The 21,742-nt window shown below is 33.3% G+C and overlaps 2 protein-coding genes across 7 annotated transcripts; both read left to right on the top strand.

Annotated features, from left to right (window-relative positions):
- The first annotated feature begins 885 nt into the window (after nucleotides 1–885).
- LOC137814328 (pre-mRNA-processing factor 39-1) lies at nucleotides 886–10,592 on the top strand. Of its 5 annotated transcripts, XM_068617009.1 has the most exons (15): nucleotides 886–1,018; nucleotides 1,275–1,763; nucleotides 2,370–2,476; nucleotides 3,140–3,369; nucleotides 3,489–3,554; nucleotides 3,996–4,163; nucleotides 4,296–4,653; nucleotides 5,132–5,275; nucleotides 6,206–6,358; nucleotides 6,442–6,558; nucleotides 7,613–7,693; nucleotides 7,806–7,961; nucleotides 9,033–9,329; nucleotides 9,941–10,054; nucleotides 10,301–10,592. In XM_068617009.1, the coding sequence occupies exons 2-15, from the start codon at nucleotides 1,298–1,300 to the stop codon at nucleotides 10,394–10,396; spliced, it is 2,553 nt and encodes an 850-aa protein (XP_068473110.1). In that variant the 5' UTR covers nucleotides 886–1,018; nucleotides 1,275–1,297; the 3' UTR covers nucleotides 10,397–10,592. The 5 variants fall into 5 exon arrangements, with proteins under 5 accessions (XP_068473110.1, XP_068473106.1, XP_068473107.1 ...); XM_068617005.1 differs by lacking the exon at nucleotides 3,489–3,554; XM_068617006.1 differs by lacking the exon at nucleotides 3,489–3,554 and having other exon boundaries at nucleotides 2,373–2,476.
- Nucleotides 10,593–15,596: 5,004 nt separating this feature from the next.
- LOC137814329 (nuclear transport factor 2) lies at nucleotides 15,597–21,471 on the top strand. Of its 2 annotated transcripts, none has more exons than XM_068617011.1 (9): nucleotides 15,597–15,980; nucleotides 16,073–16,207; nucleotides 16,858–17,164; nucleotides 17,474–17,736; nucleotides 18,346–18,544; nucleotides 18,958–19,079; nucleotides 19,165–19,230; nucleotides 19,413–19,494; nucleotides 21,005–21,471. In XM_068617011.1, exons 1-9 carry the CDS (start codon nucleotides 15,942–15,944, stop codon nucleotides 21,148–21,150), a joined length of 1,359 nt encoding a protein of 452 aa, XP_068473112.1. In that variant the 5' UTR covers nucleotides 15,597–15,941; the 3' UTR covers nucleotides 21,151–21,471. The 2 variants fall into 2 exon arrangements, with proteins under 2 accessions (XP_068473112.1, XP_068473111.1); XM_068617010.1 differs by having other exon boundaries at nucleotides 15,636–15,980; nucleotides 17,471–17,736.
- Nucleotides 21,472–21,742: the final 271 nt, after the last annotated feature.

Raw genomic sequence — 21,742 nt, forward strand, 5'->3', positions numbered from 1 at the left:
GATTATTGAAGGAGTGCAGAAGAAACACTTGAAGTATAATATTAAAGTGGATAGATCATTGTTAACAACTTGTGAAAACCATGTGACCTATTTGTATGATGTGAGTGTATGTTCGTAAACAATGACATGAACGATGATGATTATTTATATATTTTATGTTTTTAGTTGTATTCCTACTTTGTAATTTGATGAAGCTACACATTATTTACATTATTATTTTAAAGGGTAATAAAATTAGTTTTTACAAAATCGAGGCGTTTATAATAGCCACAATGTATGTTTACATATTAATTTATGAATTCAATTACAACCTCATAACTACATGTGAAGACCAAGCTCTGGTGATTACATAAGAATGTTTATGTTTAAGTTTTTCAATGAGTCTTACAATTGATTAATAATGAAGTTAAACAAATTCTTCGGTATTGTCCATACTTATACAAATTTACATCTTATCATAAAATTGCAACAAATTATTGAAATCACAACCAAACATGAAAAGTAAAAAAACACATTCCGAATTCACCAATCCATAGATGTTGTGGAACCAATATTTCGAAAACCTATAAAACTCATATAGTTGCCTTTTCAAATAAAAATAGCAATGCTAATTTTGGTATTTTAAAAAATGTAGGGGTGGAGTAAGAAAAATGTAGGGGTGCAGGAAGAAACAGCCTGTAATGTTTGTGTTCTTCAATGGTGTCACGAGTCCAACGCCAGTTTTAACCAAACAGGCCCATTGCATCATAGCTTGTTACTACGGACGGTTCAGATCGCAGCATTATCCATCACGTACGGCATCAGATCTAACAGAACCATCACGCGCCATGGAGCCGCCAACTCCCACTTCTCCACTATATAAGTGTAGCACCTCACGTTTTTATTGCCCTACTTCGCAATTCCAATTCGAGTTTCTTGATTTACCACCAAAAACAGCCACCACAGGTTTTAATTTCGTCTTCGGAACTAGGCAAGGCGCAATCTTTTCTTGGCGTCGAAGCTCTTTCTCTTCTTTGAGGTACTTTGAGCGTTCCCTCCACTCTCGGTTAGGGTTTTGTGTTTGAAACCCTAGGGATTTTAGTTGATTTGAAAATATCTGTTTATATATTGTTCTTATCTATCTTTATTTTTCCAAATGTTGCGTTGTGCTGACGCCTGCATTGGATTATCTGGTCTTGGTGATCTTACATTCCGAATTATTGTTACTACGATTTCGAATTAAGGTTTCGCGTTCAACGCCTCGCTAATTGTTTTTTCTGATGTATTTTATGAAGGTAAAGGCATTTTTTTTTCAAGTATGGCAGATAGTGAATCCGTTGTCACTGAAGCATCTGCTCATTCCGCTGCTGAGACGTATGCTTCGGCTGGTTATGCCGAGTCTGGGTCAAATCCTGCTCTTGAGGCAGGTACTACTGTTGATGAACCTGCTGGAGAAGGTGCACAGTCCACTTCAACCTATGAATATGGTTATTCTAATACTGGTGATGTGAATGCGTATACTGGGGATCCGAATTCTGTTTTACAACAAGCCCAATTCAATGCAACTGGAGATACCAAGCCAGCTGGTGGACTTCCTGATGCTAACGAGGCCTCTGCTGCGGTTGGAAACACTGCTGCTGAACCTGCTCTGGTTTCTGACTACAGTTCATCTGTCAATGGTGGTGTAGTCGGTGCAGTGGCAAATTCTGCTGGACTTGAAAACGGAAATGCGTTGGAAAACGTTGACGGGTCAGCTGATGAAAAACAACTCGCAGATGGCTACGGTGTGGATTTTTTTTTTCATGTTATCGATATATTTTATGAATTTTGTTGTTTCTGTCTTTACTTTTTTTTTGGTGCCAAAACGTTAAATGTCAAGCTAGGCAGAACTATTTGGTGTATAATCATGAGTAAGAGACAAGGTCTTTGTGGTTTAGTAACTGGCAAATATCTAGTATATCTTGCTGCAATTTCTTGTTATGATTTCCCATGTCAAGTAGCATATCCATGTTGATAGTCAGTGATTTTTCGGTGTGATGAGATATGATGTGAAAGAAAACCCAATGCATCGGTGTGATGCTGTTTTGGTATTGATGTTCACTTTAATTTCAAGTGGCTTGATAATTAGTCTATCTTAAACTTCTAATTTGTGATGGTTCATTTCAAAATCATTGATAAGATCAATAAACCGTATTTTGTGTATAAATATGACTGTGCACCTAAAATTGTATGAAATAAAACTAGTGGATTTTTCTGTTTAAGGTTGTCTTTTATATTGCCAATCGAATGCTGATTGTATGTGAGGCTTTCAATAATTCTGTTTTTCTAATGCTCTTGCTCTTGTCAATGAACTTGGTGCTATTCATTCAATTTCTGCTTACCATTTGCAGCAGCCTTGTCTGCTGAGGAAGATCGACTATGGAATATTGTACGAGCTAATTCTTTAGATTTCAGTGCCTGGACTTCCTTGATTGAAGAGACCGAGAAGGTAGCCGAGGTATGTTTGTTAACTTGAATTACATTGTTGGGATGCATTACTATTTTCATATTTCAGATACACAGTTGGGTGGCTGGATAATGTTTTGTATCTAGTGTCTCTGGTTATTATGTGAGAAACAGTTTTTGGATGTTTATGGTAGAAGAGTTGGCTTCAGCCAAATACATGTGAAATATCTGTTTTGTTATTTCTGAGATATTATCTTTACCCATTACTGGATAACATGTAATACAAGCCAGTATTGTAAAAAGGTTGACTCTGAATAAATGACTGTTTCACGGTGCTTTCAGATTTGTTGAATGTATGATATAATATGCATGTCATCATGCTATATTTTTAAATTTGGATTTCTGTTTCCGTTTTATTCATAGTTAGAAGTGGCTATATATACAATTTTTTCTGTTGGCGGATGTTCTTGTTTTAATTGCAGAAACAATCAAACAACTATCATATGCAATTTATTAGTTTCGTTTTGATTTTTTTTATTGAAGTTGTACCAAGTGACATCCTTTCCCCTTCTTTTTTTCTACACCTCATTTTGTGGATGTTTAATATCCTTGAAATTGTTCTCAGTTGTGTAGTTAATGTAATATATTTTATCACTACTCTCTGGGTGTTGCTTTCTGATGCTTGTGAAGCTCATTAATGATTTCTCTTTTGAAGGACAATATTCTGAAGATTCGAAGAGTTTATGATTCCTTTCTAGCAGAATTTCCCTTGTGCTATGGTTATTGGAAGAAATATGCCGACCATGAGGCACGACTTGGCTCTATAGATAAAGTTGTTGAAGTGTATGAGCGTGCTGTTCAAGGGGTTACATATTCAGTGGACATGTGGTTGCATTATTGCATATTTGCTATAAGCACGTATGGGGATCCAGACACAGTTCGTAGGTAATGGAAGTTTAGTTGTTTGTCATTCTTTGTTTTTTTTTTTGCATTGGGAGATTTTTATTTGATACTCCATTCACTAGGCTCAGCTGTTTCTTGCCTGCTTTCTAACCTAATTTCAGAATGCGTGCAACAGTGATATCTCCCTTGTATGGCGGAAAAGCTTTGATGGGATTACATACCAGAATGTTTTCCATTCTGATGTTTAAATCCTTGGTTTTGAGTCCACTATTTGTGGTAGTGTGAAAATTTTAGGGTCATTTTCTCCAATATACTTTTTTTTTTCATTTGATTTCAAAGTCCATAGTTCTCTAGTTTTTTTTCTTGTTGGAATGGTAGCTCTCTTTATCTTTGACACTCTGAGGTGCATCAATTTGCAAATTGCTGCCGAGAAGATCTCGTCTGGTTAAGGGCTAAGATGGTCTCTATGACTGCTCCATTTCTCAGACATAGTATGATTTATTGCAGGAAGGTAAATGCAGCGTTTGGATGTCTTACATGATGTTACGAGTGATTTGTTTGTTCTCCTTGAACATTAGTGCTGCTGTCTCCCATACATGGATGTGCATCAGTAAATGGATGCTTCAAAAGTCAAATATTAACCAGAACTGTGTGTTCACATGTTTCAGGCTTTTTGAACGAGGATTAGCTTATGTCGGAACAGATTATCTTTCTTTTCCCCTCTGGGATAAATACATTGAATATGAGTACATGCAGCAAGACTGGGCACGCCTTGCCATAATTTACACCAGAATATTAGAGAATCCAAATCAACAATTAGATCGGTATTTCAGCAGGTGATTATCTGTTTTAAATTTATTATTCCTCTCTAGTATTCTTAGTAAAAGAAAAGCTGTTTTTTTAAGTTTTTGATTATACTCTGTTTTTTGGGGTTAATTTTAGTCCCTTGGTTGTAATGGTTGTTGCAGCTTCAAGGAGTTAGCTGGAAACCGACCTTTGTCAGAGTTACGAACTACTGAAGAAGCTGCTGTAAGTGTTGCTTCTGAGGCTGCTGGACAAGGTACCGAGGGAGAGGTTCATCCTGATGGTGCAGAGAATTCTCCTAAATCTGTAAGTGCTGGCTTAACAGAAGCAGAAGAGTTGGAGAAGTATATCGCCATTAGAGAAGAGATCTATAAAAAAGCTAAAGAGTTCGATTCTAAGATCATTGGTTTTGAAACAGCTATCCGGAGGCCCTATTTTCATGTACGGCCTCTCAATGTTGGAGAGCTTGAAAATTGGCACAACTATCTGGATTTTTTAGAAAGAGAAGGGGACTTAAGCAAGGTAACAAATGGTTTCCTTTTAGGTTGCATTATGTTCCTAATTTTTCTTCTTATAGATTGACTTACAGTAAGTAATATCTGTTGCATTATATGTTTTATTGGCTAATCCGTTGGATGAAGCAACTTTTTAATCGGGAAATTGAACTGAGACTAAAAGCATGGGCCTACAATTTGGTTTCTTGAGGCTAAGTACTTCAAACCCTAATTTGTCAGTGGACATTCTAGGTTTGTCATGTGTTTGTGAAAGTTTATTCTTTTTAAAGTGCGAATGTTATGCATGCAGGTGTCTTGTTATCTTCCTAATGATCTGTCACAGGCAAGGAGGGTCCCTCCTTTCATATTTGAGGGGCCTCTCTGTCCCGCTAAGGAGTATTTCTTGATGCTTTGTATTTTCCTTTTGTTTTATATTGTTGGTTTTTCTTGTTTCTATACTATCGATGACAATTTTTACAACAATGTCTTATTTTTGTGTGATTTAGATTGTCAAGTTGTATGAGAGGTGTGTCATTGCATGTGCCAATTATCCTGAGTATTGGATACGCTATGTTTTGTGCATGGAAGCCAGTAGAAGCATGGATCTTGCAAATAATGTTCTTGCCCGAGCCACCCAAGTCTTTGTTAAGGTAATTTCATCTAAATATCATTCATAGAGATGCATTTATCCTTGAATTCATACAAAGTTTGAGCTTTGGTTGAAGTGATCAATCAATTTATCTACTGGACTCCAGTTCATGGCCACTTCTTGTTGATGCTGGTTTTTAAATGAATTATTGTTGTTGGCATAACAGTTTTAGAAACTTGAATTTGTGTGATGATATACTCATCGTCAAACCTGTGTCTCATTAACGGAAAAGTAGTTGATTGATTGTAATTAATGCTTCAGAATAAGGGCTTTCTGTTATCTTAATATTTATCCATTTAGAATTTTGTTCTTAAGAAATTGATTACTCTGACTTCTGGGACTTGTTGCCACTTATGATTTTGTCAAAAAATGATGACATTTCCTTAAATATGTTGTGACTGGAAATAGAAAGTGGTACTTATTGGTGTATCCGAATGATTTCTTTGAAGATACATTTTTGCCAATTTGTGTATTTCTAAAAGTTTACTTCTTTTCTCTTTCCCCTTGACTATCTGAGGTTAGAGAAATGAATCTTTTTTATATATAGATTTGTCAAAACTCAATTATGTAGAATGCCTAGTAATGGTGGCAGTAATAATTTAGTTCCTGACATTTGCTCTTAAGAGGCATTGATACTATGTTGAAAATCAGGTTTCCTAGAATTTGAACTTAGGTAATAAGTGTATTCCCGATAGTGTTTGTATATATCCGTTATAAGTTTTTTGGCCTGTCAGTGAGTCATACAAATGCATTCCATTTATTGGTCTTTTGTCTTGATTTAGACAATCTAATGTTCAGTAATGCCATCTCATTATAAGCATAATTAGCATGTTAAATTTTACAAATTACAGTCTTTACTCACTTATTTGGCTAAAAAAGAATTAACCTTAAATTTTCAATTTAGTCATTTGGTTTGTTTGCCATAATGCAGAGACAAGCTGAGATACATATTTTCTGTGCCCGGTTTAAGGAGCAGAATGGAGATATTGATGGTGCTAGAGCTGCGTATCAACTTGTGCATACTGAAACTTCCCCTGGTCTTCTTGAAGCAATAATCAGGCATGCCAATATGGAACACCGATTGGTATGCTGGCTTGTGAAAGTGTTTTTAGATTTGACTTAATTTTAGGTTGATTTGTTTACAGCTTTTCCATTCATCCATTATAGGGAAAAATGGAGGATGCGTTCTCCTTGTATGAACAGGCTATTGCTATCGAGAAAGGAAAAGAACATTCACAAACATTGCCGATGTTGTTTGCTCAGTATTCTCGATTTGTATATTTGGTATGTCCTTAACATTTTTGCATTCAACTGCTCTTTATTGGTTTGACATGCATTCCTTTTTTTTTTCAGAAGAAAAGTATTTAGCTCCCTTAAACTTTTGATCTGTTTGCTAGTAGACACCTTGAACTTTTGTCATAAGTTCCTTAAGCTTAAGTTTCTTTGCATTCAAATCTCAACTTTATCCCTTTTTTTTTTCATAGTGCCCTAATTTCAATTTTATCTCCATTCTTTTCATCTTTTGTGAGTAGTCTTTGATAATAAATAACTTTTTCAAACATTAAAGTAATATAATTTATAATTTATTTGCATTCAAATACCTTAAACTTTATCTCTTTTTTGTACATAGTGCCCTTATTTCAATTTTATCTCAATTCTTTTCTTCTTTTGTGAATATTATTTGAGAATAAATTCAGCCTTCAGGTTAGTTTGAATAATATATGGTTTTATTTATATAAATCACTTCTTCAAACATTAAAATAATAGAATTTATAATTAAAAACTTAATAAAGACTTTTTGATTTATTCTAAATTTTTATTATATTTTTTATATATCAAAAAATATTCGTGGCAAACAAGAAAAAAAGTTGATTAATTATTGAAAAATAGCATAAATAATTTAAATCTAATGTGATACAAAGAATGAATTTAAAGTTTGAGGTTTTATTTACAAAAACGGTAAAGTTAAAGGATTGATTAGGATAAAATTAAGTTCATGGTTTGTATTGCAAACAAGATGAAGATTAGGAATCACTGGGATGAAGTTAAAGTTTAGGATCTCTATTTAAAAAAGAGGCAACGTTTGTAAGGGGTTGAATGTTCTTTTCCCTTTTGTTTTAAACTCACCCCTTGGTTTTAGAAGGCCAACTACATATTGATTAGAATCATAGCTTATTTATTTTAGCATGTCTTCATCGTGTTAAATTATATTCCGTGTTTTTCCTTGTATACTTCTCATATATGGCAATAAATAAAGCATCCAAATTATTTTAGGAAGAGAATTACAAATTTAATTTTAAGACATCTATTCTCTTAATTCTTCTTATTTCGTTATTAGGCTTCTGGGAATGCAGAGAAGGCTAGACAAATTTTAGTTGAGGGACTGGAGAATGTTTTGTTGTCAAAACCACTACTTGAGGTCTGTCCTTTACTTTACTATATTCACTTTGATTACATAGTTAGAGATTCTTCTCTATATTTTTGTACTGATGTTCCTCATATCTAATGATATTCTTAATTCAATAACACAGGCTTTATTGCATTTTGAGGCTATTCAACCCTTTCCAAAGCGAGTAGATATTGACTTTCTGGAGTCATGGGTTTGCAAATTCATAATGCCTAACTCAGAGAGTCCTGGTGTAGCAAGTGCAATTGAGCGTGAGGAACTTTCTAGTATTTTTCTGGAGGTAAGTCCTTGTCAGAAGAATGTTTTAGAATGTGTTTCCTCGAGTAATTAAATACTGCTTTCAGGATATTTTTTTTACTTCTGGTGTACGTTTATTAGTTACCATTTCATTTACACTAAATGACTTTTATGGAAAATTGAGTTGTCTGCGTTTCCAGTGGGTCGATTAGTCCTTGTAGACTGCCATTTGAGGCATGGCTTTTACTAACAGTGCTGAATGACATCCACTTTGAGACAGACAATATTACTTTATCAAAGTAATATATAATGGTTTAATCCACAGTCTACCTATAATTTTTAACCTTGAGGTTGTGACGGGAAAGTACATGTGCCTAAAGTGGTTAATGATTGGTAAATTTAAATATGTTGTGTGTGCATGCAGGTGTGTGCAGGCAACTTGCATCTGTGTCTTGGGTGCGGGTGTGTGTGTTGCTGTCTTGTCCGGTAATTAGATTGAGAAGAGATGATGTTAATCATATCAAGATTGGTTTAGTTTATTAATTTTGACCACCCATGATCGGAAGTTTAGTTTGTTAACACTAACCTCAAGTCTCATTTGCAGAACTAGTCTTGTTATAATTAGGGGTACTGACCTTTTTTTAATAAAATTATTGTTATTGAAAATTTTAAGCTAGCCTTGGATCATTTATGTATTGGGCTATGATGTATGCCAGGAAATCAGAATTTCATTCAAGTCTTGGAAAAATAAAGATTTTAATGGAAACTGAAAAATCATGATCAAAATAGAAGGTTGAACATGTTCACATTGTAAATATAGGAGTGACTGGAGGGAATACAGCAATGGTGATATTGATATGTTTCACTGCCTTGAATTTAACTTTGGTCTCTATGAACGGTTTTGAAATGGTAATTTATTTATAGCAGTACTTCACAAATACCATTGGTTTGTTATAAATATCTTAATTGGATACATTTTCTATTGTATTGTACACCTATTTGGTGGTCTGCGGCTATTGGTTTTCTGTTTCTTCAAAGGCCTCCTCATTCTATACTTTATGCGTTTAAGTATAATTTGAGTATTATTAATTCTTGGGGATTGTTTATTTTCCAGTTTTTAAATCTCTTTGGAGATGTCCAATCGATCAAGAGGGCCGAGGATAGGCATGCGAAATTGTTTTTGCCACACAGAAGCATGACAGAGTTGAAAAAACGTCATGCTGAGGATTTCTTAACTTCAGACAAAGTAAAAGTGTCAAGAACGTATTCTGTTCAATCACCTGCCCAATCTGTGATTGGTGCGTATCCAAATGCACAGAACCAATGGACTAATTATGGAGTACAACCTCAAACTTGGCCTCCGGTTACACAAGCACAAGGGCAACAATGGACTGCTGGCTACACCCAGCAGGTATATTATCCTTTTCCTCTTATTTGCTGACATGTTGTGTATGTTGGGCTTGTTTTGGCTGTTCAGTCTGTCAAGCAATGTAGTGTTAACCACTTTTGTTTGCTATACTTGTTAATCAGATGTCGTCCTTGTGTTTTTAGACACGAATATGGACATGTGAGATGTGCCAAACCCTCTCCACTAAGCTGCGGCATTGTTGTTGTAGAATTTCTGCTTCTTAAATCATGTTGGGATTTAACTCCATGATTACTTCAAGCATCTTTATCTACAGTAGCACCATTGAGCTTGTTTTCCGAATTTTTTTATTATACTATCTTATTTTATTGAATTGAAATTTAATATTTATATTGGTTTTAATTCTGTGTACTAAAATGATTAATATTTCTATGATAAAGTTAACATATGTTTTACTCTTGTTCTGTGTCATTGTGTTTTTGTACACCTATTATTTCATAAAATAAGCACCGAGTTCGGTGTAGTTTAAATTCATTATTTTAAGCGAAACTGTTATATTATCTTGTGGTCAATTCTGTAGTCATTTTCCGCCGATTGTTTTAGCAGGTTGATCGAGTCATATATGTTCTATACTGATTCATTCTGATTTTGTACAGGCTTCCTATGGTGCTTACGCTGGATATGGCGGCAATTATGCAAATTCTCAATTGCCTGCATCAGTTCCCCCAAGTACTGCATACGGAGCTTATCCTCCTTCATATCCTGCACAGGTACAAAGCAGTTTCTCTTTATTTTAATGATTATTTGGCCCCTAGCATGTATTCGGATCAGTGGATACAATTCTATTGAGTCATTCATGGGACTTCTATTTTGTGATTTTTTTGTATTGAAGAAGGGAAAGTGAACGAATAAAGGAAATATGCACTGCTACTTTTTTATTTGACTCACCTAACGTTGTTTCTTAAGCATGGGGAATTTCATTAAGGTTGATTCTTTTGTATGAATTGAAATTTCAGCCGGCGGTTCCTCAACAAAACTATGCGCAACCTGTTGCAGCCCCTGCACAGCAACCTGCTGCAGTTCCTCAAGCCTATTACGGGAGTTATTACTGAGATGACAAAATGAGTTGACAACTGTTTTCACCTCCTGTATTTTTTCCCTTTATATTATAGGTAATTTGATATTAGGTATGGAGCATAGTTGTAGCTATACTACTCAAGATAGAAAATCGTTTTGACTAATTTGCAATTGTATTTTTTTAGTTATTTCACTGTACATTCTATTCGTAATTTTCTTTTTGCCGCTTCATACTTGTTCTTTTTAATGAGGATTAAGTAACATTTTGGTGTATCATGTTTAAAATGAATCCCTATTTTTAAATTATGATATTGTTTGCAAAATATATCCCTCTTTCGCTGCTCTACGAATTATGTTTAAATTTATCCAGTTAAGTTCGTCTTTAGAACTTTATAATTTCACTTAGATTCAATGAATCTGTGCATTAAATAGTTCTGCTATCAAGTTATGTAATTTTGGATTTTCATTTGGATTCTTTGCAAGATATTAAGTAGTAAAATGGCAAACAAAGATGTTTTAAAATTTTCTCTATTTTTTTTTCATTAATTTCAAAGGAGTATAATTTTTGTTCGAAAAAATTATTTTTTTGAATATCACAATTAAGGATCTATGTGGTTTGGGTAGAATTTGAATAAATTCATTATTGAAACCAGTGAACAAATATTAGATTGGGTTCAGTTTCTACATTTTTCTTTTACGGTAAACTCAATCTATTATTGATTTCAATTAGATTAAGATTTTTATTTTTTTTAATGTTTTTGAAATATAAATTTTATTAAAAAAGTTACACAAGGTTATGAAAATTAATTTAAGATTTCAATTAAGCTAATAACTTAAATCATAAGTTTGTTCAAATTAAGACATGAAAAGAAAAACATTATAACTACAAAATAAATATCAATATAAATTGCATATAATTTAAAGTTTAAATAAAAGTAATAATGTTTTGGTACAGAAATTTTTTCAAAATGTCAAACATTACAACACAAAAAAATATAGTCAATATTTATTAATTTTTTATTAAATTGAATATTTTTCAAATTCATGACATTAGTGTCACCTTTATATTTTTTTAATATTTAATATTGTTTGTTTCTCATATGTAATCAAGTTTTCATACTTTTCTTATTAGTTTTATAAGATTTGTCACTAACCAAACCTTTGTATATTTTCTTTGACATAATTTAGATGATTATAGTTGTAAGAACTTTTGACACGGATGATGATTGAACTTTGGAAGATACAAATTAAGTTGGACCTTAAGACAATAATAACATAGGATTAGAGACATTTATATTTACTATGTAAGTGATATTTGAGACAATAATGAAATCTAACGAATTTTTTTAGCTTGATTGTATTCAATATAATTAATATTTTCCATTTTTTAATACTTGAACCAATATAAATCACCTAAACATTTCAATAACAAAAACATTTTGTCAATAATAAAAAACAATTCCAAAAACAATATAATCATATCTATTCCCATGTCCACATAATCAAATGCAACAAACACAATAAAATCATATAATACATGTTATTGATGTGCTTTTTGCTCGTGAGGAAGAACTTGTGTTCTTTCAAATTATCAGAAAGATAATCACAAAGAGACAGATGATATAGAGAAGGGAGATAATATTTCAATTAAAAGAACAAAAAATTAATGTGTAAATTGTTTCACTTGAAACAAAAGTCAAAGACAAGATGATGTTTGATAAGAGATAACAAAGGGAAAGAATGGATGTGAACGACGAGAGAAATGATGGAGACAAACCATGCAAAGCAAATGGCATAACTGAAGTTGTAGGCATCTTACGTTGATTAGGAAGTTGGCTAAATTGCAATATATAAATGGGGTGAAATCCTCATATTACAAATATCTAATCCAATTCTAGAGAAAATCATTCATCGATATGTGAGAGTGTATTGAAGATTCCACATCAACTAGAAATTATGTCAGATTATAACATATAAATGGGGTGTAATCCTTACCTTATAAGCTAGTTTTGTAGGCTTGAGTTGTGAATAAATCCACTTATTAAAATGGCATCAGAGTCATTTAAAGTATATTCTAGTCAAATTCTTTGGTGTTATTATGGTTATCAGGATCATGTTAGACCATTCATAAATATCTAATTTCAGGTTAATATGTTCGTTTCTCAACATGAGACTATGTTATGTTATATTATATAAGTAGTGTGCATTCTTCACCTTACAAGTCCATTTTGTGAGGTTGAGTTAGACATAAACTCACTTACTATTAGATTGGTCGTGGAGAACAACAAATACATGAAGCTAGGGTTGATACAAAGAAGAATACGCATCACAATAATGTTTAGGATTGTTTATTTAATGTTAAGGTTGAGATTTACAAAGAGAAACGACAAAGATGAACAATAGAGACAATAATGCTATGGTTGATATGAAGACACACCATAGCAAAAGTGATTGTGTTTATTTGTCCAATATTAGAGTTGAGATGTAACAAAGTTGAACACTAAGGAGAATGAAATAGAAAAATAGAGAAATTAGCCCCAACATCCGAAACTAGACCAATAGAGAAATTAATCTCTCGCTAATGTGACAACTGCAAAATCTCATACGTAAAGACATTAGGGAACTCCTACACGACATACATGTTCCTCTCAAAACCATCTCCACTCATCATTATCTAAGCTAATAATATAAAACACTCATCATCTTTCAACTTATTCTACCTGAATTGATGTACTACCATCATGCCATCCCTTTAAAGACTAGGGAATGTCATTTTTTATGACCACGATTTATAACAAAAATATTTGTTCTAATCTACAATCCTTTGCTATATGACTTAACTTTTATCATTTGAAACAAACTTTTTGAGTTTGAGTGCAATTTTCACTTAGGTGTGGTCTTCCACATCTAAACAAAAATTGTTATTTTTGTTGTTGTACTCCCCATGCATCCCTTATGCATAATTAGGGCCAAAAACATGGTTTCTCTCAATAAGCTTTCTCATTGCTACCAAAAGAACCACTCATTTGTGTCCAAACTATTCTGCAACTAGCCTTGAATCCCTTGGCTTTTCAACTAAAGTTGAAAAATCTCAAATGGACAATAAAGGAATGACAACTCCCTTTATATCATGTTTGAAGCCATTCTCAAACTTTCAACATTTCCAAGCCTTAAATATAACTCGAGTGTATATTCTTGCCAATGCTTAAACCAAGTAACATATTCCAATACCAAAAGATCTTGTTGGGTCATCTGTATAAACTCTAACTCCTTAGCATATCAAATGCTATAAGAGAAATACTCTATGAACAAGTCCCAATATAATACATCTCTTTGGGTCTGTACAATCTACCTCACACATTTCCATCAAAATTGTGCATCATCTATCAATACATATACAATATAGAAAAACTTATATTCCTATAGTAGTTTATAATATTAAAAATCTTGATATTTTTTATCCACTATTTTGCTTGATTTGGAACAAATTTCCTATTAAACTTAGGAGGTATATGCTTTGTAAAATAATCCAGATTATCAAACACATACTACAAAATAGGAGGAGATATCTCAGTTGTCCTCTTAGAATTCTCTAATTGATGTAACACAAGTTGTTTTTATGTCATAATGACACTTTGTTGCTTCAATGCAATCACCATAATCTCAACAACCCTTTCTATATATAACATATCCATTGTATGAAGATGGGTAATAGGTGTATGCATCATTTTCAACATTAAAAAAATAGATATATCCACAATATCTTAATCAAATTATGTTATCACATGTAACACATCTCAACACACCTACCTAGTAATACCCATTTCCCATAGATTGATCACTCAAAATCTTTTTTAACAACTTCACTCACTTATACATACCTTTAAACACATAATAGGGATATAAACATTTATTAATTTAGTCATGAGTGTGCACCATCACCACTTTATCAAGATGTTATTCTTTCTAGACTAGGGTAGTCGATACACCTAATTATCAAAGCTTGGTTTATGAATCTCTTTTAATTTTTAATTACTTAATATCTTAATCTATGCAATCAAATTTCCAATGAAACTATGTCCTTTACTCATATACTAAACTACACATGTTATTTATTGCACAAATTGCTCTCTAAATACATTGATACTAACACACAAACTAATGTCATCTTTCATCACCTCAATATATACAATAAACTAATGCACGTATAAAGAGTGGTGGATAGATTATAATTTTTAAAAAATAAAATAAAATTCATAGTTTTAAGTAATCAAATTACTTACATAAATTTTTAAAATTTAAATAAATTATCCTTTAAAATTACTTACATATATTTTAATATAAAGATATTTTTTTATATATTTAAACTTTTTTATAACCCATTTTTTATTAAGCAAAATGAAAAAGTATAGAATTTTAATTTTATTGTATATTGCTCTAAGCATGTCATAAAGATTTGTCATACACACAATCATTATAATTCACATGTAACAACAATTACATAATTTATTGTAACATCACATTTTTTTAGGTGAGCTCATCTTGTTTTAACAGCGTCTCTTTCCCACACAATTAGCATCAAGGAACTTCGCTCTTAAATGACCATTAATAATTTAAACACCTTATTATTTGAGTGGTGGAGTCTTCCACCAAATACTAGAATATGGATTATATATTATTGTAAATAAACCATTTTATTTTACACAATAATTATTTTATCAGATTAGGTTAGTGATTTATAAGCTGGTATAAATCTGAATAGATTTTTTGAAAAATAATGCTTGAATTGTTGCGAAAATACAATTAAAGCAAACCATGAAAAAAAAAACTAGAAATGAACGAAAAATAACAATACTCATACGCCTAACGTTATAACAGAACATGATTGTTTCATTAATCATGGATTAGATACGGTCATAATACGGAATATAAATATATAAATATATAAATATATATTCACTTTAAATGATATAATTTTTGAGATGAATTTAGAAAAAGTTTTAAAATTAAGAAACTGTTTTTGCATTTACACTATTGATTGAATATTGATAGAAAAGTTGTGACTTGTTGAAGTCCACAATTAAGGAAGATTCTTGCAGCTTAACTATACATAATCATGGCTTAACTATTGGTAGTTAAAGTCTAGAAGTGTGGTGTGTAGCCTGAAATCAATCTGACCCGTTGACACTTGGCAGACTAAACATAAGATAAGCAATCGGAGGGCTATGGTTTGTTGACGCACTTCTTTTATTATAAATAAAATATAAAAGAATCACATCACATTCCACTCACGCATCTCTTCAGAAGAGCTCTCTCATTTTTTAACACTCTAAGCTGCGCAGCACCATTCTCAAGCTCCGATCTATAACTGCACACTTCCATCATTTTCCATCCTTGCTTCTCTTTACTCCAATCTCTTTCTCTCTCCCTCCTTGGGCCTCTTCATTGGGTTTTAAGCCCAACGCCGCAAAACCTTTTCATCTCTTTCTCGATTTAGGGTTTTCGCGCGCTCTTTTCTCCTCGATCTGCCGCAAGACCTGGGAGAATCTCTGCATGCTCTGAACTTCAACGCTCTTTCAGATGGCGTCGTCTTATCCCGGTTCCGTTAGTGCCACGCAGGTATTCTCTTATGCCGCCTTTTGTTTCCGTTGTTTGCGCTTTGATCCGCCGTAAGTCAGGGCTTAGTCGCTGCTCTCATTCTATGCTTTCAGGTTGGCTCCTACTTCGTTGGACAGTACTACCAGATTCTCCGCCAGCAGCCGAATCTTGTTCACCAGTTTTACTCTGATTCCAGTACCATGATTCGTGTCGATGGCGATTCCGTGGAATCTGCGCAAGATGTGTTGGTATGCCTTTCTAGCTCATGCGTTTTTTTTTTTAACTTTTGTTTATGAGAAGTGGTGTTTAAGATTTCTGAGGTGGCTGTTCTGTTTAGGTTGTCAATGTTCTAAGGAATTTTTTTTTTTCGATTTGTGCTTGGTTGGAATATTGTGGAGGTTATTTTTTTTTTTGTAAACATGGCGATAAAATTCTATTACATGGTGGCTGTAGCTTGAGAACACTGATTGGATGTTCGATTTTAGGTTGGTTTGGTTTTTGGATGAATTGGCTGTAGGTTTGTTATAATTCTATTAGTTTTGGTGCTCTCAATTGACACATAATTGTCATTTCAGTCTGTTTTGGTATGAAATCTTCCTTTTGTTTGTTACTTCCTGTTTTTACACTTTTTTCTCTTTTGTCTGAGAGAATGCTTTCTATTTGCATTATTTTGTTGTGTTTTGAAAAATTTATATAGGAAACAGTGAAAACAGAAAAAAAAAACTAGAAGTGAAATCAAGCTGATGAAAGAGTGAACAAAAATATTCTCTCAAAGTTAACATACCCTTATTTTTTTTTTCAGATACATGTCTGATAATTACTTGCGTGATTTTTTTCTACATTTTATTTTTGGTTTAAATGCTTGCTTATAGCTGACCAAGTTAGGGTTCTCATGCAGCAAATTCATTCAATTGTCTCGTTACTGAGTTTCACTTCAATTGAGATCAAGACAATCAATTCTCTTGACTCTTGGGATGGCGGTGTCCTTGTCATGGTCTCAGGTTCTGTGAAGTTGAAGGATATCAGTGGAAGGCGGAAGTTTGTTCAAACATTCTTTCTCGCTCCTCAGGAGAAGGGCTACTTTGTCCTGAATGATATCTTTCATTTTGTTGAAGAAGACGTTACATACCCAAATATGATACCAGTGGCATCCGAAGCAATGGATACACAACCACATGTTTCTGCATCTCTTGCAGAGCCCCCAGGTAAATTAGCTGCAGAATGATGTTTTTAGGACAATTTTGTACTAGTTTAACTGAAAATTTGTGCTTTAATCTATTTAGTTAAGAGGGGATTCATAATCTGTGCATCAAATGTTCCATATTCAATACAAAGTTTTTAAGTAACCATAATAGGTTTCTGAGAATGCTTGCTGGTATGACAGATTTTCTCACAGCCCTTAATCTTGATCTGTCCAAACTAAAATTAAATAATATGTATATGTATTGCAGAATTTTTTTTATAGAAAAAGAATTGTGTTTTTTTTATTGAATCCTGAGTTTGTGATTTAGCAGCATCAGACTACGGTTTGGAGGAAGAAGCTAGGGAATATGTCAACTCAGTTCATATTGATGATGATCCAGTGGACAAGTACAGTCTTCCTGAGCACCACCAGCAGCTACATGAAGATCTTGAAAACGAAATTGTTGTGGAGGAAACTTCTGCGCAGGAGGCATCTCCCCCAATGCATAGTGTTGCGCACACTGTCAAAGACCCCCCTGCAGCTCTTGTGGAAGAGTCTTTTGAAGAGCCTCCTAAGAAAACTTACGCTTCTATTGTATGTAATACTTCCACCAGTCTTTTTTTAATAAACTTTTTATTTTTGTGTAACTATGCACTGTCCATTAACAACGTGTACATACTGTTGAAGTAACAAATCTTTACTTAAACCATCTTTTAAGTAGTCTTTTATGTTTCCATAATCATGATTTCCTGAAATTGTTTGCAATCAAGAATGTGTTGAGGTTTATTTAGCTCTCCTAGATGTAGATTTCCGTCTGGGCTACTAGCATTTAATTTTGATTGAAAAACAGTACACGCAAACAACACAGAAACTTTATGTAATTTTTTCCCTTATTTGTCTTCTTTAGGGGGGTTTTTGACTAGGCAGAATTATATTTTGTAGTATCTTAGATGACGGAGGAAAACAGTAAAGGACTGAAAATTTTAAGGTCGTCAAGAAATTCAGTTTTCTTGTCAGAAGTTACTTTGGAATTTTCTCTTTCTTTGCCTGGCCTCTCTTAAATAAAAACTTGGCATCAAATATTAGTGAAGTGTTAATTTATTGTCCTTTTATACATGTTGGACTTAAACATAATCAAAGAAGAATTGATTTTCAGCTTTTGGGATTTTTTCTTAATTTAATCGTGTCACAATGAACTTGCAGTTACTAGTCTCCAAAGGGCAGCCTGTGTTGTCAGCCGCTCCACAGCATATTCCACAATATACCTTTAAAAGTGGTCCACCTCCTTCAGAGTTGAACCATGTAGCACAGCCTGCTATTCAGCAGTCAAGCCCTGCATCTATGTATGTCCCTGAGTCAGGGTCTGAGCCTGCAGATGAAAGTTATGGACTAGAAGATGAAGGTTTAGTTTATCATATTATGATCCTTTTCGTTGTGTTGCTGGTGTCTATATACTTTTATTACTTGTATCATTTTTGTAATGGTGTGGGATTTTGTTTTCATTCTTGGAGAAGTCTTGATTGCTGGACTTTCTATTTTCTATTAGGAGTGAAAATTATACATGCAGGAAGATTTTTCAGGCCAAAATTATTTTGGCAGACGCTAAACGCCAGAGGATGTTATGTGCATAAACATTTTGATCCATAATATTTATAATTTTTTTTTCGACATTCTTTATGGTGAAAATGGTTCAGTTCTAGCATTTTGGAAACCACATTTCTTGAACGTTGTTGCATGACTCACATTGTCTAACATAGTCTTAGAATTTTTAGAATTAAAACATTAAAAGTTGATTTCTGATCTTAATCGTTCCAGGTGAAGTAACCTCTGTCTATGTGAGAAACTTGCCTGCTAACGTTACTGAAGCAGAGATTGACCTGGAATTTAAGAGTTTTGGCAGAATTAAGCCAGATGGAATATTCATTAGGGTTCGAAAGGTAGCTCCTCACTCGTTGGATTAAATTAAATGCTCATTATTCATGAGAAATTTACAAAAGGTAAAGTAAAAATTGATGTGTACAGGAAATTGGAGTGTGCTATGCATTTGTGGAATTTGAAGACATTATTGGTGTTCAAAATGCGCTTCAGGTTTGTGCTTATTTTATGTCGTGTTTTCTTGTTAAACCCAACATTCATTTGATAATCTAATATTAAGTACCTTGTTAAACTGAAAACACACATATAACATCTTTTTTTGTTGTTGATTTACAGGACTCTTTTTGTTGTAATGACATGGTTCTTATCTAACTTGATTCTATACTTTATTATAGGCTTCTCCAATTCAGTTGGCTGGAAGACAAGTATACATAGAGGAGCGGAGGCCAAACAGTGGCAGTGCAGTTCGAGGAGGAAGTAATGTTCTACCTTTTCATTTATCTCTTACTCTTTTCAAAGGTTTTAGCTTCTCAAGTTGTGTGGTCTATATCCTTGGAAGGTGTTTATCGCTTGCTGCAATTGTTAGTGTAGCAGTGCACACCTAATGAATACATGTTTAATAGCATTAGTGATTTGAGTGATAGCCTTTTCTTTTGGCTGTACATGCTAGGGAACCTGTTATGAAGAAATTGGTATTTATTACTAAATGTGCATGCATGATTGGAGGAACTTCTCCATAAATAATTTTTAGAGAGAAAAATAAGGAAAAAGAAATGAGCCTCTCCATAAGCTAATATTATCTTACGCATGAGCTAATTTATAGTTGTTTCCTATTAGCTTCTCCAAAATCTGTTCTTTAATGCATAAACTAATTTTAGCTTATGGAGAAACTGATTTCCTTTTTCCTTTGTATTGTATTTTTCTCTCCTAATAGTGTTTCTAAAGAATTTTCTAATAAACAGATCCCTATTAGGTAATTTAGGTTAAACCCCAAAGTATTAAGTTCTAAAGGGCATGTCATATTAGTACTTGAAGGAGACTAATGGGTTTGATTTAAGATTAGGGAGAATACAGACTTTTTGTTAAGCAACAGACATAATAAATATAATTTTTGTGGATGGTGTCTATATTTTCGTTTTTTAATTAGTGAAAGAGGGCTCCAACAGTTTTAGAAGGAGGAATTATGGGTCCATCCTGGAATTGGATTGAAGATAATATGGTTGAATCGTAAGGTATAAACCCAGGAAGTAGACTTGCAGACCAAATATATGTAATGCAATTATTTCCTCTTTTTCCAGACCAAATATAATATGACTGGTTGCAGGTTGGCTATCCTTGTTTCGATTGTTGTCCTTATAATAACATTAGAGGATTGGAATATGTGTTTTTGGTACTACAGTTTAACTTGGTGTGAATGACCAAAATAAAACTTTTAGAAGATTTACCAGTACATTAAAAATGATGTGGTTTTATCGTTTTTTTTTTGAGCTGGGATTCTTTTGGGCTTTCTTGTATTCGATGGATTTTTGCCTAGTTTTATTCTAGGGATACCTAAGCTTTTTGTAAATGCCTATGGCATACCTAAGCTTCATCTGTACTTACACTACGTGCTCCCTTTTTTATTGAAACTTATTTTATTTTGGACCCGTTTGGAGAAACACAAGAAAAGGTTGAAATGAGTTTCTCCATAACTAAAATTAACTTATGCACAGGTTAAACATAAAAAAATATATGATTTTTTCTTACAAATTAGCTTAGCGATGAACTAAATTTAGTATCGAAAGTTAATTCCAATTTTTTTTCCTAGAGGTGCTTATGGAGAAACTCATCCTAGTATACTATCAATATTTATACATAAATTGATTTGGAAGAGATATGTCTGTAAAATTTTGATGGTCTTCGTGGTCAGTTCTGAAGTGTTTTCTGTTAAAATTATAAAATGATATGGTTATATTGACATCCACTTACTTTTGATTTTGGTGATCAGGAAGGGGAAGAGGCAGAAGCAGCTATCAAGCAGATGCTCCAAGAGGGCGTTTTGGTGCTAGGAACATGGGAAGGGGAAGTAATCTGGAGAATTCAGACTACTCCAGACTAAGAGGCGATGGTTATGTTCAGCGTAGTTCACGATGATAAAATTTTGGCAAAAGCAAGGACTGAGAAGATGCTGTTGAAAGGGCTTATACTGCAGAACAGTGAAATCTATGCTTGGTGTGGGTATTTACTGCAGAACATTTTCTTCTGTGGTTTCACATAAAGTAGTCTTACGTTTGGGTGCGTCTTGTTCAAGTAAAAGCCATTGAGACTTAAAAACAGTTTGTTTCGCAAGCATAGATCAGTTGGTTCCCCTTGAATGTTCTTTAGCATGCCATTCAGGTGGGAAGTTTTGGTTGTTTGTAATGTTCCGTGTTTGGATTGTGGCGGCATTTTAATCAGAAGGGGTGTTGAAAGTAATATGTGGTTTAGTTTAGAAATCAATCAGATGGGGTGCATCTATGTGTTTATCGGCTCGTTGCCTTTAGTAAGTACCCCTGGGTGGAATCTTATAATTTTTCTCTTCCATTTTGCCTTTAGTAAATAGTCAAATCTTTTCATTTAATCATCGACTTTACTTCAAAACAACTAAAACTACATTATCTATTATTTTGAAAACCCAAATCAATTCAAAACCATTTTGTTAATATAGCTACATACTGGGTCTTTATTTTCATCGTGAACATGGTTT

Source organism: Phaseolus vulgaris, chromosome 1 (genome assembly GCF_000499845.2).
Source record: "Phaseolus vulgaris cultivar G19833 chromosome 1, P. vulgaris v2.0, whole genome shotgun sequence".
Taxonomy (NCBI): domain Eukaryota; kingdom Viridiplantae; phylum Streptophyta; class Magnoliopsida; order Fabales; family Fabaceae; genus Phaseolus; species Phaseolus vulgaris.

Bases quoted from the DNA above. Each gene is read 5' to 3' on its own strand.
- LOC137814328 (XM_068617009.1), top strand. From the start codon at position 1,298: ATGGCAGATAGTGAATCCGTTGTCACTGAAGCATCTGCTCATTCCGCT. The intron at 6,359-6,441 runs GTATGCTGGCTT...CATCCATTATAG, and splicing joins CCAATATGGAACACCGATTG to GGAAAAATGGAGGATGCGTT. The intron at 10,055-10,300 runs GTACAAAGCAGT...TTGAAATTTCAG, and splicing joins CTCCTTCATATCCTGCACAG to CCGGCGGTTCCTCAACAAAA.
- LOC137814329 (XM_068617010.1), top strand. From the start codon at position 15,942: ATGGCGTCGTCTTATCCCGGTTCCGTTAGTGCCACGCAG. The intron at 16,208-16,857 runs GTATGCCTTTCT...GTTCTCATGCAG, and splicing joins AATCTGCGCAAGATGTGTTG to CAAATTCATTCAATTGTCTC. The intron at 17,737-18,345 runs GTATGTAATACT...ATGAACTTGCAG, and splicing joins AGAAAACTTACGCTTCTATT to TTACTAGTCTCCAAAGGGCA.